The sequence below is a fragment of the Labeo rohita genome, chromosome 25 (genome assembly GCF_022985175.1).
Source record: "Labeo rohita strain BAU-BD-2019 chromosome 25, IGBB_LRoh.1.0, whole genome shotgun sequence".
Taxonomy (NCBI): Eukaryota; Metazoa; Chordata; class Actinopteri; order Cypriniformes; family Cyprinidae; genus Labeo; species Labeo rohita.
The window spans coordinates 19,553,535-19,568,745 of record NC_066893.1 but is presented as its reverse complement, the minus strand read 5'-3'; the positions used below and the strand labels follow the sequence as shown (position 1 = coordinate 19,568,745).

Genomic DNA, 15,211 nt, shown 5'->3' with positions numbered 1-15,211 from the left:
GTGTGTCAGTAGGAAATATCCGTTTACATTTCTAAACATTCATTTTGCCATTGATTATAATAATCCAGTGAGATTTTTGTATGGAGCACAGGCTGTTGTCAGACTCCTTGTGCAAACAAAGATCTGATCTCTCCATCATTCAATCCAGTCTGTCTTAAGAAACAGCAAAAACGGAGACAGTCTAAATCCAGAAGAACTGTGGCAACATCTCCAAGATGCTTTAAGAGACCTACACCTACAGTACTGTTAAAATTTTTAGGCAGTTAGGCACATAAAATAAGGATGCTGCCAAAAACAATGTCATAAATAGATTTTCTTTATCAATGAACTTCTATTAGCTAAAATAAATAAGCATTTGATGTGACCATCCTTTGTGTTTAAAGCAGCTTTTGCCCTATGTGCATAGTTTTTCAGGTAGCTTTGCAGGTAGGTTACTTGAAACATCTTGGAGATGTTGAAACAGTTCTTCTGGATTTAGTCTGTTTCAGTTATTCTGTTTCTTCATGTCATTCCAGAGACAGACTGAATGGTGGTGAGATCAGATCTTTGTGTGGAGCACTGGCTGTTGTCAGACTCCTTGTGCAAACAAAAATCTCACTAGATTATTACAATTAATGGCAAACAGAATGTTTGGAAATGTAAACTGATGTTTCCTACTGACACACTACAGCAAAAGATAAAAATAACTTACTTTAAACCATTTTTAGCTGGTGAAAATACTAGTGGCCTAAGACTTTTGCACAGTACTGTATAAACTTGGAATTGCAAGAAAAAAGTTGGAATTGTGAGATATAAACTCGCATTTATAAGAAAAAAAAATCTGAATTGTGGCATATAAACTTGGAATTGCAAATAAAAAGTCAGAATTGAAAGATATATACAGTAGAAAAAGTTGGAATTTCAGGAAAAAAAATCAGAATTGCGAGATATGAACTTGCATTAGCGAGAAAAATTCATAATTACAAGATATAAACTTTCATTTGTGAGGAAAATAAAGTTGGAATTGCGAGGGGGGAAAAAGTCAGCATAGCAAGATTTAAAGTCACTTTGCAAGAAACAAGTCGGAATTGCAAGATTTAAACTTGCATTTGCGAGAAAAAAATCAGAATTGCAAGATATACAGTAAACTTGCATTTGTGAGAAAAAAAAAAACTCAGAATTGCATGGAAAAAGTCAGAATTGCTCAATTTAAATTTGCATTTGCAAAAAAAAAAAGTCAGAATTGCAAGATTTAAACTTGCATTTGCAAGAAAAGTCAAAATTGTGAGGAAAAAAGTCAGAATTGTGAGATAAAAACTGCAATTACCTTTTTTATTTTTTATTCGGTGGCGGAAATAACGAATGCAGTACATAGTTGATGTCATGTTGTGTGTTTAATTTAGAGACTAGCAACTACAGTAGCTGACTTATTTAGCATTTTAAATGCATTTTAAGTAAAAGTGCCTATAAATTTGTTCATTGCTTACATAATGGATCAAGTAAGAGACTTCTGCTGATATTAGTTCTGGTTCACTTACCGCACTGAAAACAACGGTTCAGGTCACACACTTGTGCACAGTATACATACTACACAGGCCTGTTGCAGAAATAGTAGCGTGCTGCTATGCCTGTCTGCGCTAGTGTCTGAAGCACCAGGCTATCTCGCCTCATTCTCTTGTTAATTTGGTGCTCACTGCCAACAGGTTAAGTGAAGCATCAGTGTCTAATTGACGGCCTGACCAATTAGTAGCCAGAGCTTCTCCTGATTGTGTTGCTGCTCTTAAATCGGAACTAAAGACTAGAGCTAATCAATGCTTCTGCGAGTCTGTGCGATAACCTAAGAACCCTCTCTGGCTGCTTAACTCCAGGAGCAAAGCTCTGTGAGGCAGATAAAGTCAAATTAAACTGCCATATTGAATGTAAGACTAGAACTGGATTACACCCACATCTGATACGTGTGTTTGCCGGCTTGGTGCACATGCAGATTTTCTTGTCTAGCACGTCCATGTCAGAATTCCCACAAGACAGGAAGCGTACAGGAGAGCGAGAGTTGTAATTAGATGGCGTTCTGCTGTAATCTGCTGTATGTGTGCAGGGATCTTTCAGCAACATGATATGGAATCGGTCCAGTTTTCCAACAGTTGGCAGAAATAAGTACAGCGCCCTCTCTAGGCTCTCTACAGTTACCTGACAAGACTTGTCTGATGCCAACAGCATGTGCGCAGAGTTTTATCTGCCAGATGATGATATTTGCAACCGTTTTAAAGTCGGAAAGTCTTTTAATTTAATGTTCCAGATTTCCAGCGGAAAGAAATATATCTGCCAGTCAGTGTACGCTGCCTCAGTATTACATACTGTTTGGTTAAAGAAAAGTTATGATTTCTTTCAGTGGGTGTAAAGTGCGCAAGATATCACTGTTAAAATGCAATCACCATTACCTGTGTTATATAATCAGTTATGATGCATAAATAGACAAACTATGTTATTATAATTAGAATACAAAAATATCTATCTATAAATATATCAAGTTAATAGTAATATTAAAGGTACAGGTCACCTAAAAATACAAACTGTCATCATTAACTCAAATTGTTCCAAACCTGTATTTGGCTGTTGAACACAAAAGGTTTTTTGAAGAATGTTGGCAATTAAACAGTTGACGGTAGCCATTGACTTCCATAGAATTTTCTTTCCATACTTGAAGTCAATGGCTACCATCAGCTGTTTGGTTACCAACATTCTTCTTTTGTCTTGGTTTTGACCTTGAGAGTGTAATGATGACAACTTGAGTAAATTAAATAATAATAATAAATAGTAAAATAATAATAATAATTATTATTATTAATTTTGTTGGTATTGTTACTCTTATTAATATTAATATCTCTCTAAACTTATTTTATTAATGAAAACATTTTTGGATGAATATTATAATGAATAATAATAAATACAGTGATATAAAATTTATTATTATTATTATTATTATTAATAATAATAATAATAATAATATTTCTAGCTTATTTTATTAATAAAATAATTTTATGAATATTATAATGGATAATAATAAATACAGTCATGTTAAATGTATTAGCAGTAGTAGTAGTAGTAGTAGTAGTAGTAGTAGTAGTAGTAATATTAGTAGTAATATTATTATTACTACTCATTTAATTGGTATTGTTACTCCTATTAATATTATATTAACATTTCTTTTAGCTTATTAATTAAATTATTTTTGGATGAATATTATAATGAATAATAATAAATAGTCATGTTAAATGTATTAGTAGTAGTAGTGGTGGTGGTAGTAATATTGTTATTACTCATTTAATTGGTAATGTTGGTAATGCTCCTGTAAATATTAATATTTCTTTTAACTTATTAATGAAATCATTTTTGAATGAATATTATAACAAATAATAATAATAAGTACACTCATGTTAAATGTATTATTATTATTATTATTATTATTATTATTACTAATTTTATTGGTATTGTTACTCATATCAATATTAATATTTCTTTTAACTTGTTTTATTAATGAAATCATTTTTGGGTAAATATTCTAATGCATAATAATAAATACATTCATGCTAAATGTATTATTATTATTATTATTTTATTATTATTTTATTACTCTTTTTATTTAATTATTACGCCTATTAATATAAATATTTCTTTTAACTTTTTAATCATATCATTTTTGGAAGAATATTATAATGAATAATAGTAGGTACAGTTATGTTAAATGTATTATTATTAGTAGTAGTATTATTACTACTAATTTTATTGGTATTGTTAATATTTCTTGTGACTTATTTATTAATGAAATCATTTTTGGGTTTATTATTGTTTGTTTGTTATTCAATATTATTATTGTTATTATTATTATTATTCATTTTATTCATTTTATTTAATTGTTACTCCTGTTCATATTGCAATTTCTTTAACTTATGATTGTGTGTGCACATGTACAAATGCAAAAGGTTTTTTTTATTTTATTTTATTTTTTTTTTTAACATGGCCAGATACCACTGGGGCATGTTTTTCTTTCTATTTTGTGATTATGTATTTCACTTTTTAAACACTTCAATGAACTGATCAGCCTGTGAAAGTTGCACTTTCAGATCCAGTGTCCCTCTTCACGGGACTGTTTTGCCCATGCTGAAATCATGTAAACTCAGAGTATAAATGTCATAAGCCGTTCCATCCACACATACAAATCCCTCCAGACCGCTGACAGCACTTCAGTATCACTTGAAAGCATATATCTCTGTAATACACAGTACATGGGTTAAAAACAGCCTCTGAGGCTTTTACAGTGCGCTGCAAAGAGTTCAAATCAACATTGAGAATTTCTCTCTGTTCATTCTCTCTGATGAATATGAAAAAAAAATCTCTGCGCACAGGCAGAACAGATCAACAGATCTTCCATATTGTCAAATTTGTCTGCTGGCTTTCTGCTGACAGCTCGGCCTCGTAGCTCAAATCCCAGCGGAACATCTGCGCACTGATGCTCGTAGTCCTACCGACTGATACTCCGTGTCATTTCAAAGAAGCGACAGGCCGTTAGCTTGGGGAAACAATGGCATTTGCCTGCCTCCGAAATTGCAATATGCCACTGTTTGCATTAATGTCGGCAGCGTGACTCAAAGACTCCGACAGCGGCAGAGGCAAGATATGATATGATTTCTTTATGGAGCTCCCCGTGTCCGCAAACAGAGAGGCTGTGGGTAAAGCGGCTTGACTATCCAGAGGACAGAATAGCGGTTTTGCGTCAGCGAAGCTCCTGTCTGCTCCACCGCTGGGCTGTTTGTGCTCTCTTGCGGTTGGTGAACAGGGAGTGACATATTGTCTCTGTGATGGAGACTTAACAATGTTGTGCACTGTAGGGGTTCAGCTACAAACTGCTGTAAGTCAATGAGCTTTTCAACATTTTCCATCCCATGGTGTGACCAGAGAAACTGAGAGAGAGATAAAGTCTGGCCTAGAGATAAAGTCTATCTACGGTGTCTTGCAAAAGCATTCATACCCCAGATTTTGTGCTGCAGTGTATACACCATAAGCACTCTATACACCATAATGACAAAGCAAAAAACAGGGTTGTAACAAGTATGCAGATTTATTAGAAATAAAAAACTCAAATTGTTTCATTGCATACTTATTCATACCCTTTTCTGAGACACTTGAAATTGAGCTCAGGAGCACTCAATATCACTTGTAGATGTTACTACTCTTTGAGTGGAGTTAACTTGTGGCAAATTCATTTGAATGAGTAGGATTTGCAAAGCCACATACCTTTCATTAAAAGGTTGAACAGCTGAAAATGCATATTAGAGCAAAAAACAGTCCCTAAGTTAAAAAAAGACTGCCTGTAGAGCTCAGAAACAGGATTGCATCAAGCCGCACATCTAGGGAAGTGTTCAGAAAAAAATCTGCTGCATTGAAGGTTCACAGAAGCATGTAGACTCCATCATCCATAATGGAAGAAGTGTGGAACAGCTAGGACTCTTCCTAAAGCTGGCCTCCTGGCCAAACTGAGCAACTGATGGAGAAGGGGCTTGGTTAGAGTGGTGACCAAGAAGCTGATGGTCTCTCTAGTTGAGCTCCATGATCATATATGCAGATGGAAGAACTTACTGAAGGACAAACATCACTGCAACACTCCACCAATCTAGTCATTATGGCGGTGTGGTCAAACTCATCTCTAAGTGAAGATGCATGAAAACCAACTTGGAATTTGCAACAAAGCACCTAAAGAACTCTCAGATCGTGAGAAACAAGATTCTCTGGTTTGATGAACCTCAGTTCCAAGCATCATGTTTGAAAGAAACCAGGCACTGCTCATCACCTGCAGAGTACCCTCCTAACAGTAAAGTGTGGTGGTATCAGCCTCATGCTATGGGGCTGTTTTTCAGCGGCAGGGGCTGAGGGACTCGCCAGAGTTGAAGGAAAGCTCAACACAGCAAAATATAGAGATAGCCTTAATGAAAACCCAGTCCAGAGCATTCAGAACCTCAGACTTGGCAGAAGGTTCACCTTTCAATAGGAGAATGACCCTAAGCACACAGCAGGTGTGGCCCAGCCACAACCTGGGCTTGAACCCAATCAAACATTTCTGAAAAACCTGAAAATGTCTGCCAGTCCCCATCCAAGCTGACAGAGCTTGAGAGCGGAAGAGGTTTTCAAAACAATTCAAATTTATTTGTATAGCACCTTTCACAATACATATTGTTGCAAAGCAACTTTACAGCAAATTAAAGTTTTTACAATATTTTTGCAAGAGGTGAGGAGAAGAATGGCAGATAATTGCCAAATGCAGATGTGCAAAACTTGTTACATCACCTAAAGACTTGAAGCTGTAAAGGTGCTTCAACTAAGTACTGATTTAAGGGTATGAATATTTATGCAGTGTTCTTATTTCAGTGTTTTATTTTTAATAAATTTGCAAAGTTGTCACAAATCTGTTTTTTGCTTTGTTATTACAATGTATGGAGTTTAAACTGATGTGGGAAAAAAGTCATTTAAAGCAGTTTAACATAAGGCTGCAACATGTAAAAATTAAAGGGGTATGAATACTTTTGCAAAGCACTGTATGCAATGTAGAGATTACAATTTATAAAGTTTGAAATATGGATATTTGTCTTACACAATCGCATTGATTCACTTCAGAATGCCTTTTGTATTCCTCAGAGTCGTGTGGAGTATTTTTAATGATGGGTGGATGCACTTTATTGTACTATAGAAATCTCAACAGTCATTCACTGCCATTATAAAGCTTGTAAGAGCCAGGGCATTTTTTTAATGTAACTCCACTTGCATTCGTCTGAAAGAAGAAAGCCATATACAGCTAGGATAGCTTGAGGATGAGTGCATTGACATTTTTGGGTGAACTGTCCATGAATTTCTCAAAATTTCAGTTAATTTTAATACTGTTTTCTTATATTCAGTGCATCCTGTTTGCTACCACAATTCAGTCTATGAATTCAGACATTCTCAATTCAAATGAGGTTAGAATTTGCCAGATCTAAGATCTTTTCCATTTTGCCTGGAACATTCACCAGATGGTCTGTGAACATTCTGTTTAAGTCTGAGACTACATGGACAGCAAACAATAGCAGAGGCTGATAGTTGAATGACAAGGGCAGCATTTAAAGCCAAATACCCCCATGTAGATAATAGGCCCAATGCTGTTGTTCACTGTGCATGTGTTTTCAACACACGTGGTGTTGACATTGATCTGCTCAGTGTCTTTTCTTGATCCCAGCGGCATTGATAACGTGGTCCACGCTGCAGTGTGACCCCTATCAAAAACTCTCCGAGATGATTCCAATTGTGATATGATGAGAGTCGAAATTGGCTTGATAATATTGTTTGCGCAGATGGCACAAAGGAGACCGTTGTGCCGCACACGTGAAGGACCAAGATTATGTAGTTGAAGAAAAGAATCCAAGCGTACAATAAGACACACAATGAAATGATTAATGAGGTGAAATAAGAGGTATGTTACAATAGTATGTCTTCTACACTGCTATATGGATTTTACACAAGAAGAACATGCTTCTAGCTCTGAAAAATAACCAGTAATAGCTCTAATTTTAGGGTTGGGGTTTTGATTGGTTGGATTAATCGGAGTGAAGTCTTTCTTTGGCTCAGACTGAATTGAACCACTTGATTTGGTCTTGCACAACATGCTGCAAAGTGTAGAAAGTAGAGTTCTTTTCTTTTTCTTTCTTTCTTGATTAAGCTTTTTCTTAATCTTCATTCTCAGCTTTTCCATCTCTGAAGCTTAAAAACGTAGCTTGCTCTCTCCCCATATTTCAAGACATTGGATTCTGTCAAGCCGACAGGCTGGTGGCGATATTTATTGGCAGATTGTTGCAAAGTCATTCATAATTATTGTATGTTCGCCCCTTGCGCATTGGGTAGAGGAATATGGAGGCTGTGCTGAATCAGCAGCTCTGTTGCTGCAAAATAAATGCTCATGATCACAATGACGGGAATCTTTTTTTTATATAAGGCGGCAGCCTCTCCACCACCCAGCCCAATGCTAAGTGGAACTGGATGTGTGCCCGTGGTACTTAGCTTTATGCATGTTTGGAGGGGGGTAGACTGCTGCGGGCATGACATAACTGCAGAAATGAATGCTTCATGTACATTTTTTTTAATGTAAGATATGTTTTCTGTTGTTTCACAGGGCGGCCGTCGACGCGTTCGCTGCAATGTTATGCTCAAGTAAGTTTCTCTTGCTTTAAATTCTGTGAACATGCTGGGGCATCGCAATAATGTTTCTGGGGACAAAATCTCCCAGCATGCTTAGCTCCACAGCTTTGTTCCAAAGGTTTGCTGTTTACTTTATATAGTAGACAGCAAACCTTAAAATATATATGTGTGTTTATACACATATATGCATGCATGCATGCATGTATTATAACTTATTCAGATATAAAATATGTGAAATCTGTATTTCATTACTGTGTGTGAGTGAGTATGTGTATGTGTATACAGACTTAAGTAGTTTAAGTTTTTGGTTCTTTTAATTGTGCTGATTTTGGCTCACATTTAACAAAAACCCACCAATTCACTGTCTCAAAAAATTAGAATACTTCATAAGACCAATAAAAAAAAAAAAAAAAAGTGAATTGTTGACCTTCTGGAAAGTATGTTAATTTACTGTATATGTACTCAATACTTGGTAGGGGCTCTATTTGCTTTAATTGCTGCCTCAATTCGGCGTGGCATGGAGGTGATCAGTCTGTGGCACTGCTGAGGTGGTATGGAAGCCCAGGCCTGCATTTTTTGGTCTCTTGTTTCTCGTTTTCCTCTTGACAATACCCATAGATTCTCTATGGGGTTCAGGTCTGGGGAGTTTGCTGGCCAGTCAAGCACACTAACACCATGGTCATTTAACCAACTTTTGGTGCTTTTGGCAGTGTGGGCAGGTGCCAAATCCTGCTGGAAAATGAAATCAGCATCTTTAAAAAGCTGGTCAGCAGAAGGAAGCATGAAGTGCTCTAAAATTTCTTGGTAAACAGGTGCAGCGACTTTGGATTTTAAAAAACACAGTGGACCAACACCAGCAGATGACATTGCACCCCAAATCATAATAGACTGTGGAAACGTAACACTGGACTTCAAGCAACTTGGGTTATGAGCTTCTCCATCCATCCTCCAGACTCTAGGACCTTGGTTTCCAAATGAAATACAAAACTTGCTCTCATCTGAAAAGAGGACTTTGGATCACAGGGCAACAGTACATTTCTTCTTCTCCTTAGCCCAGGTAAGACTCCTCTGACATTGTCTGTGGTTCAGGAGTGGCTTAACAAGAGGAATACGACAACTGTAGCCAAATTCCTTGACACGTCTGTGTGTGGTGGCTCTTGATGCCTTGACCCCAGCCTCAGTCCATTTCTTGTGAAGTTCACCCAAATTCTTGAATCGATTTTGCTTGACAAGCCTCTCAAGGCTGCGGTTCTCTCAGTTGGTTGTGCATCTTTTTCTTCCACACTTTTTCCTTCCACTCAACTTTCTGTTAACATGCTTGGATACAGCACTCTGTGAACAGCCAGCTTCTTTGGCAATGAATGTTTGTGGCTTGTGAAGGGAGTCAATGATTGTCTTCTGGACAACTGTCAGATCAGCAGTCTTCCCCATGATTGTGTAGCCTAGTTAACCAAACTGAGAGACCATTTTGAAGGCTCAGGAAACCTTTGCAGGTGTTTTGAGTTGATTAGCTGAATGGCATGTCACCATATTCTAATTTGTTGAGATAGTGAATTGGTGGGTTTTTGTTAAATGTGAGCCAAAATCATCACAATTAAAACAACCAAAGACTTAAACTACTTCAGTCTGTGTGCACTGAATTTATTTAATACATGAGTTTGTATATGTGTGTTTGTTTGTGTCTATATACACACACACACACACTCACTCACACACAGTAATGAAATACAGATTTCATATATTTTATATCTGAATAATTTCTAATATAAATTACGTATATTTCTGAAATTTTTATATACACACATAAATATACAGAGCACATACACATATTATTTAAACAAACTTTTATTTTGGATGCGATTAATCGTGATTAATCGATTTGACAGCACTAATATTATGTAAACACAAACTCGTATTTTGGATGCGATTAATCGTGATTAATCAATTTGACCACTAATATTATGTAAACACAAATTCGTATTTTGGATGCGATGAATAGCGATTAATCGTTTTGACAGCACTAATATTATGTAAACACAAACTCGTATTTTGGATGCGATTAATCGATTTGACAGCACTGATATTATGTAAAGACAAACTCGTATTTTGGATGTGATTAATCACGATTAATCGATTTGACAGCACTAATATTATGTAAACACAAACTGATATTTTGGATATGATCAATCAATTCCATATGTGTGTGTGTGTATGTGTAACCTATACAAATAATATATAGAATACTTAGAATTTGCTTTTTATATATGCAATTTACCAATACACTTTTTAATTGTCAAAAATGACTTGCAGATGGCCAAAAATACCTTTATCAATTTGTTGGTGATCTGTTAAATTATACACCTTTTCAAAAACAGTTTATTACTGAAATATGAGATATTGCTTTAATCTAAGCACACTCTGCACCATGATCAAAAAGAGAGGACAATCAGAGCATATGCAGCCATTTATCTATCCCATTGCTGCTGTGTTTCAGTGCAGGGGTTTTCTACTTGCATTTCATCTCTCATCCTGCAGGGGGCAGTGTGACTCTGTGAGTTCCGTCCTGCGCTCTCGCATTAAGAACACAGCCGCTGCACCTGTTGATGCTCTGCAGTCAGTGAGCCTGTGAATAACGTAATGCTCTGTGGGGCTTTTAGGAGCCTCCTCTAAAAGAAACACGTCTGGCCAGTGATGCCGCAATTAATTCTCCTCCGTCGGGCAAAGCGAAGTTGTCTGTGCCTTTTGTCTGCACGCTTTTTATTTCTCCTGAGGACGTGGCGAGCGCTTGATAATCATCTAACGTGGCCGTATTTCCTCCAGCGAGCTTCGGAGACGTATTGTCATGTTTTCTACACTACAGAACAGTGATTATAAGAATCTCCACAGAATCTCCGGAGTCCACCATGACAGGACATTTCCATATTCTGAGACATGATATTCTACTGTATTCATAGAACTCCTAGAAACCCTCTGGCTGCATTAGCAGCACCAAAAATCCTTCAAGAAGCCCAAGCCTGATAGAAACCATTGCAGACATTAATATTTCAGATCGCTGTATTTGTGCAAGTCATAGAACTGCAGTGTTTTTTAAGTTCATGACTCCCATAGTGGGAGTTCAGGAGGAATACAAGCCAAGAAAGTAGATTCACAACACACAACACGGTTTCAGCTCTCCATTATAAAAGATTATTCCCAAGGCTTCGGAACTACTCAGAACAACACGAAAGTGGTGTTCTTTTTCCCTTATTTCCTTTTGTAATTCCATCAGTGATTGTTTTGCGCGCGTGGAAGTAAATATCGTTGACCTTCATATTGCAAACACTCCCGCCGCTCTCCGCCACGGCCTCCATTAGATGCACTGAGTGCACAGCACCATTGGCCGCTTTCCAACCCCTTCATCAGAAGCAAGGAGACTTTGGGCTGAGAGTCCAGCAAACTCCCTCGTATGGAGCCCCCTGCCCCTTCTCAGAGCGTCTTCGGCTGGAGAGATTTATGGAGGAACCAGCTGAATACTGAGCTTGGTGGATTTCTCTTAAAACAAGGAGAGTGGAAATTCTTTTGACAGTTTTGCAGGCAGGCTTTCAAACATTGATTTAATAATGTCACTTCAATCCTGGAAAGAGATCAGTGGAAGTCACACAGTAAATCTGAAATAAATCCTCTCTTCAGATAGATAGATAGATAGATAGATAGATTCAAACAATGCAGAATGCCACAATGAGCTAATGGCATTAAAATGCATCACTTTCCATTTGGAATAATACCAAATGGCCATTTAATCATAGCTGTTTCCTGTGCATCTGTTTTAGGTGTTTGTGGAGTCCCAGAGGTGGACTTGTAAAAACATTTGCATAAGCCCTGGGTACAAAAATACCTCTGTTTAATTGTACGCATGAACTACAATATCCACTCCACCAATAGCATTGTGAAGAGTTGGTTGTCTCTTTGTAATGCTATTAGTGAATTTCTGAAACCACAAAGCAGATCAACATGAAGTAGTTGGTCCCAAATGGACTAGGTTTAGTGCAGTGCTGTAAGCATTTAGTTCATTTGAATAAGCAGTTTGGTTAAGGGTTATCTGCTGATAGATAAACAAGCGACAGTGTTTTTTTTTTTTTTTTTTTTTTTTTTTGTTTTTACAGTCAGAGCTGTATAATATCTGCATTTGTTTTTTTTATGTATGCTGTATTTTCATTTAACATACAGATTTGTATCTGTATTCTGTTAATTTTGTTTATGTTGTTATATAAGGCATGTCTTTTTTTTATAAAGAAGGCAATTCTGTAAGCAACAAACTGAAAAATGTATGCAAGATGGCTGACAAAACAACACATTTTTAATATACAGTCGAGGTCAAAACCACCCTCCTTTCAGAATCTGCAAAATGTTAATTATTTTGGCAAAAAAAGAGGGATCATACAAAACGCATGTTGTTAATTTAGTACCTGTTTTCACCAGGGTGAAAACTTTTGAACAGAATGGAGATGTGTACATTTTTTGCCTAAATATAATGTTTTTTTCATTTAGTACTGCCCTTTAGAGGCTACAGAAGAAGTTTCCCAGAAGACAAAACAAGTTACTTTTACCCTAATCTTCAGACTCAAAAGGTTTTCACCCCCGGCGTCGTGTTTCCTTCTGGAGCATCAGTGAGCGTTTGAACCTTCTGTAATAGTTGCATGTGAGTCCCTCAGTTGTACTCAGTGTGAAAAGATGGATCTCAAAATCATACAGTCATTGTTGGAAAGGGTTCAAATACCCAAAAACTACTGAAAAACCAAAGAACTTGTAGGACAAACAGGGGAGTATTGAACGACTGTCACTAAACAAAAAACACAGCTGTGGATCATTCAGGTAAGAACACAGTATTAAGAATCAAGTGGATGTAAACTTTTGAACAAGGTCATTTTTATAAATTCAACTATTATTTTATCTTGTGGACTATATGTAAACATATTTTATGTGAAATATCTTATTAAAGTCAGTACTAAATAAACAATAACATGCATTTTGTATAATCCCTCTTATTTTGGTAAAATAATTAACATTTTGCAGATTCTGAAAGGGGGATGTAAACTTTTGACCTCAACTGTAATTCATTGTGTAATGTATTTGTATGCTTGTTTCAGTTAGCTCAGTTTTGTTAGCTCAGCAACGTACTAATGCTAAATTCTCGTGGACAACAAAACAGCTCACTAGGTTTTTAAAAGTTTAAAATAAAAACTACAAAACAGATCTGAATGAAGTGCTCATTCATACAAAACATTGAATACTAAGTGTAGCAATGATGTGAACATTTTGGTTCATCTAAAGCTGTGATTAAATTAAGTCGCTTTATGAATTCCTAGTGGACTGCTTGTGTCTGTAGCAATGTTTTCATTTTTATATTAAATATCAAGTTAATTAGGTTGCTAAGATCTTTTTGGCATTAACTAAGAATTGCATCCCTGGTGTTTTATAATTTCTTATTCAATATTCTCAAATAGAGTTGACAGAAAATTATTGTACATGTAAAAAGAAAACTGACTGTCACAGTATTAATTAAGTGATTGAGGTGTTGTGTTGCTGGATGTAATAATGAACGTAGTGGTCGTCATTTACTCCCGACATCTGAGCTGCTAAAGATGATGTGGATCACGTTTGTTTGTGAAAGGAATGTGTCTCCCGATCTACATATCTGTCTATGTTCGCGCGAATCAATTATGATTCTGCTTCACTTACAGCAGAAGTGAGTATAAGGGTTTTTTTTTATGAATCTTTGCAATCGCCTTTCCTAATAACGTGCTAGTTAGCAAGTTTAGTGGCTAAACACAGCTAAAATAAATAGGCTCGTCACTCCACAGAGAGAAGAGAGGGGCGGGGCGAGCAGAGCTCATTTGCATTTAAAGCAGCCTTGACCAGAATGGGATGATTTTTGCAGAGCTGATTTTGGTAAGGTAAAAAAGGGTGTTGTTTTACACTACTATTGAGAATTTTTCAATTCTTTTCATTAAGACCCTAAAGAATCATATCAACTTGTGGAAAATGGGCATCCGATGACCTTAATTCACTTTCAGAATAAACATTTCTGGATAATTTACTCGCCCCCGTGTCTTCCAAGATGCTCATGTCTGTCTTTCTTCACTCGAAAAGAAACTAAGGTTTTTGAGGAACATTCCAGGACTTTGGAAAAACTCCATCTCATTTTCTCCTTCAACGTCAAAATCGACCAACATTTGTAAAGGGCATTTGACTTTCTTTGCGCGTTCGCTTTGTAAACACTGGGTCGGTACTTCCTCCTACGTCATGCGTGACCTTTCCACAATTGCTAGTGCAAGACAAGCATTTGTGATTTAAAAAAAAAAAAAAAAAGTATAGAAATATATATATTTTTTTTTTTTAGAAAATGACCAACCGTTTCACTAGATAAGACTCTTATTCCTTGGCTGGATTTGTGTAAAGCCCTTAGAATCTGCAATTTGGCCCTTAAACCTGCTGACTCCCATTGAAGTCCACTAAATGGAGAAAACTCCTGGAATGTTTTCTTCAAAAACCTTCATTTCTTTTCGACTGAAGAAAGAAAGACATGAACATTTTGATTGACATGAGTTATCAAGTCATCATTGTCCTAATATTTAGTAGAACAAGTCTCTTGCTAGTGTCCGTATCCTCATTCACGATATACTGACTCACGACATGGAGCATAAGAGCTGCTATGAGACATAACCGCGCTTACCTCAGGCACCAGACCTGTCACTGGCTTAAAGAACGGAAATTAAGTCTTCGCCCAGAGTGGCTCTTTCTCCGCCATCTTGTTTTTGATCTCATTTAACCTTTTGTGCCATACTGAGAAATCTTTTCGCTCTGACAGGCAGAGTCACATGCTTTTTTTGTTCCCTCTCCATCATCCCAGTGTTATTGCATTCTGTTGATATGGCTCTTTAGTGCCCGAATGATGTATGTTCTTATTACATTTTATTAATAAACAGCACAACAGAGCGTGACATGAGAAAGTGAGAGTGAAAAAGAGGTCAATTTG

The 15,211-nt window shown here is 36.6% G+C and overlaps 1 protein-coding gene across 5 annotated transcripts in view; it reads left to right on the top strand.

The window, feature by feature from the left end:
• Positions 1-15,211, top strand: part of LOC127156274 (cytosolic carboxypeptidase 4) — a 249,185-nt gene that overhangs the window by 59,846 nt on the left and 174,128 nt on the right. For all 5 annotated transcript variants that reach the window (XM_051099028.1, XM_051099029.1, XM_051099030.1 and 2 more), the window contains one exon: positions 8,171-8,208. In XM_051099028.1, the coding sequence (XP_050954985.1) occupies positions 8,171-8,208 (38 nt within the window). The remainder of the gene's footprint in view (positions 1-8,170; positions 8,209-15,211) is intronic.